The 3,186-nt window shown below is 44.8% G+C and overlaps 1 protein-coding gene across 3 annotated transcripts in view; it reads right to left on the bottom strand.

Moving 5' to 3' along the window:
• LOC106523650 (coiled-coil domain-containing protein 136) overlaps window positions 1-1,771 on the bottom strand; it is a 54,383-nt gene extending 52,612 nt beyond the window's left edge. The window contains exon 1 of one of the 3 annotated variants that reach the window (XR_001310919.1): window positions 1,401-1,771. Coding sequence is in view for 2 of the 3 variants with exons in the window: in XM_014017148.1 (XP_013872602.1) it covers window positions 1,401-1,452 (52 nt within the window). In the remaining variant the exon portion in view is untranslated. The remainder of the gene's footprint in view (window positions 1-1,400) is intronic. The other 2 variants (XM_014017148.1, XM_014017149.1) reach the window with 2 other exon arrangements.
• Window positions 1,772-3,186: the final 1,415 nt, after the last annotated feature.

Below are 3,186 nucleotides of genomic sequence, written 5' to 3'. Positions count from 1 at the left end.
ACACATCAAGATACAGTTTTATGAGGAAAATCTTACCATAAAGTTCACCCTGGTGCCAATAAATTCCCACAAAGCTTTTTAGTAATCACTTGGTGAAAGTGTTAGCTAACGGCAGTGTGTAGCATACTCTCCTCTCATTGGTCAGTCAATGAACCCCTCGCTGATTGGTTGTACGCTAAGCGACAGCGACAAAAGTTGAACATTTTTCAACTTTCATATGTCGCGTCGCAAGCTCGCGTGTGCACTTCTACGTGTACGGACGCGAAATTTCACATGCACTATTTTCGCCGGTCGCTTAGCTGGAGGAGGGTGAGCGATTGTCGCCTCACCGCACAGGCTCCGTAGGAAATGAATGAAGAGCGAGCGACGTCGCCTCCCGTGTGTCGAGCCCTTAACTGTCCAAATACTGACAGCCCCCAAACCCCGTATCGATCCATAAAACCAGTAGGAATGAAGAAATTTAAGGACTCCTATTTAAAAGAATTAGCAGCAACAAATATCTTAAAAAATGTAATATTTACTAATGAATTTAAAATGTATTTTATCTCTGATATAGCCACTTCTAGTTTAAGATGGCATTCATCCACTTTGGGCTTGGTCACACTCAGACTACCCTTATTATTATTATCACTCTGATCTGAATTAACTTTTGTTTAATGTTTGTTCTTTTAAAACAGATAAACAAAGATCTATGTACAGCAGGTAAGATAGTCCTTGTTCATAACCTTTGCACAAAACCCAATTTTGTCAGCAAGCTTTATTTGAGATTCAACGCTCAGCGTTTCCTGTTGATAAATATTGCAGTAAAGTTCAGTTTCAGGGCACAGGAATAGGAAGCAGGACTGGGGCAAGGCCGACGTCGGTCAGGTCGCTCCTGACCTGTGGCTCTCCCTCCCTGAGCACAAACATCCTCCCAGATCTGCTGCTTCTCCACACCCATTCAAAACATGCAAAACTTCTGCCTTTGTGGAGAAACGCACACAAGAAATGAAACAAAACAACATTCCAAAGATTTTTCTCTCTCTCTCTCTCTCTCTCAAAACACAGATCTGAAGGAGAGATAGAATGACGATGCATTTGTTCTAGAGTCCAAAACTAAAGTAAATTTGCTGAACAACATGTGGGTCTGATTAAACAGAGCCAGGAATAAAGACTCAGGTTGTTTCCTGTCTCTGGCATTCATTACATGCCAGTGTGTTGTCTCCATCAAATCACGCCTCATCTGACCCTACAAAAACAATATCCCCACCTCAGATCACATGATCAGCTCCATCCATCCATCCATCCATCCATCCATCCATCCATCCATCCATCCATCCCCTCACTTATGGAGTAAACACCTCCTCAGCAGAGAGATAAACATCAACACAGAGACAATAATCAGAGCTGCACAGACAAACCTGTAGAGTCCAAAGCCTCCTCTATGAGTGGAGGTAAACGCAGTCCATCCATGTCCACCCTTCCTCCTCCTCCTCCTCCTCCTCCTCCTTCTCCTCCTCCGGAGCTGCAGACACGATCGGGTCAGAGGCTCCTCACGCCCACCTCCTGCTGCAGGAGGACAAACACACGGGAAGTACCGCCTGAGTCAAGTATACAGGCTCTCACGCTTCTGTGCGTTTTCACAAACAGAGTGAGAGAGAGAGAGAAGGAGAGAGAGAGGAGTGATAGAGAAGGAGAGAGAGGGGTGAGGGGGTGAGAGGATCGAGCCGAGCCCCGGGAGGGAGCTGCAGGCTGGGCGCCGGAGCGTGGGAGAGATGCCGAGAGGGGAGAGAGGGGAGGAGCAGCAGAGGGAGGAGGAGGAAGATGATGCTCAGACCTCCCCCCGCCCCCCTTCATCCCTCCCTCTCCCCGCCTCTCTCATTTCCTGCCTGGTTTACCTGCTGTTTACTGACTGAGCTTTATTTCAGTCATCCCTCTTTCCAAACCTGTTTCTTTTTTGCTCTCCTCTTTTTATTTTATTTTATTTTATTTACTTTTCTTGCTTTTTCTGCCTTTTTTAGTGTTAGATGTTTCCCACAAACTCATAAAAATCATCACGAGAATAGGCTAAGTGTTGTGGCTGATAAAGCTTTAACATTTGACAACTATTAGACAGAACATCATTGTTGAGAGTTGATGACCCTAATGTTGAAAACAGAGTTCAGTTTATTTGTGGAAGAACTATAAGGCTGTACTGAAATTGCTACAGCTATCTGCCACCGCTGTGTTCGCAAATAACAGTGGTCATTTGTTGTGAACTATGTAAAAAGCAGCTGAAGTTTTCAGTAAAATAGCTAAACTATAGCTGGAAATATATGTTTTAATTAGCATAAGGAAGCATAAGGACCACAGGTTTGCTGAATTTAGCAGAATAAAATGTAACAGTAAGTAAAGTAAGTAAAGTAAAGTTTTATTTATACAGCGCCTTTCACAGAAATAAATTCACAAGGTGCTGTAATTTCAGGGAAGGGGGAGGGGGCAGTTAAGAAACACCCATTCAAGAAGACATACAAGRCAAACAYKGGGGAACAGGTGAAACCGGTCATGCAGCAAACACAGTTGCGCTACCTTTAACAACAGCTTGAAATACACAAAAGGAAAATTGAGTTAAACAATCCGCGAGAGAGCAAGACAGCCTGGGAGGGGGGGTTTAGGTCAGATAACACATAAAGGGGAGGTAAAATGGGGTGGGTTTAGAGGAGTAGGTGACATTGAGGGAGGGGAGTGGGTTAGGATAGGATAAGCACTGCCGTCAAGGCCGTGCCGCTGGGAGCCAGATAGATAATCCAATTGTTTTGGAACAAAGCAGCCTTGAAATTCCTTCTGCTTTTGAAGTGTCTTAATTGCAAACGCTGAGGTGGCGAAAAAAAGCCAATCAGCTGAATTTGGGGTCATTCCTCGCCTCTCACCGATTGAAGCTCACCCAGAATGTAGTCCATGCATGCCTAAGGGTCGCTACTGAGCTGTGATCCTCGTCAGAATCACATCCTGTTTGCAAATTTTTCCCCCAGCAAAGAGTCTGTGTACTTCCGAATTCTTCAAGTGCGCCCAACAGCTCTTCAAAGGCTCAATCCACTGTCAGGGTCGCTTTCACTTTTCGAAAAATCTGGAACCCTCCTCCTCCGATCAGCAGGAATCCAGTTATCATAATCCAAATAATGATCTTCCATGTCTTTGATGGAAAGTGGTGCTGGCATACCAGATTCC

The sequence above is a fragment of the Austrofundulus limnaeus genome, unplaced genomic scaffold, assembly GCF_001266775.1.
Source record: "Austrofundulus limnaeus strain Quisiro unplaced genomic scaffold, Austrofundulus_limnaeus-1.0 Scaffold162, whole genome shotgun sequence".
NCBI classification, from domain to species: Eukaryota; Metazoa; Chordata; class Actinopteri; order Cyprinodontiformes; family Rivulidae; genus Austrofundulus; species Austrofundulus limnaeus.
This window is presented reverse-complemented; position numbering and strand designations above follow the sequence as displayed.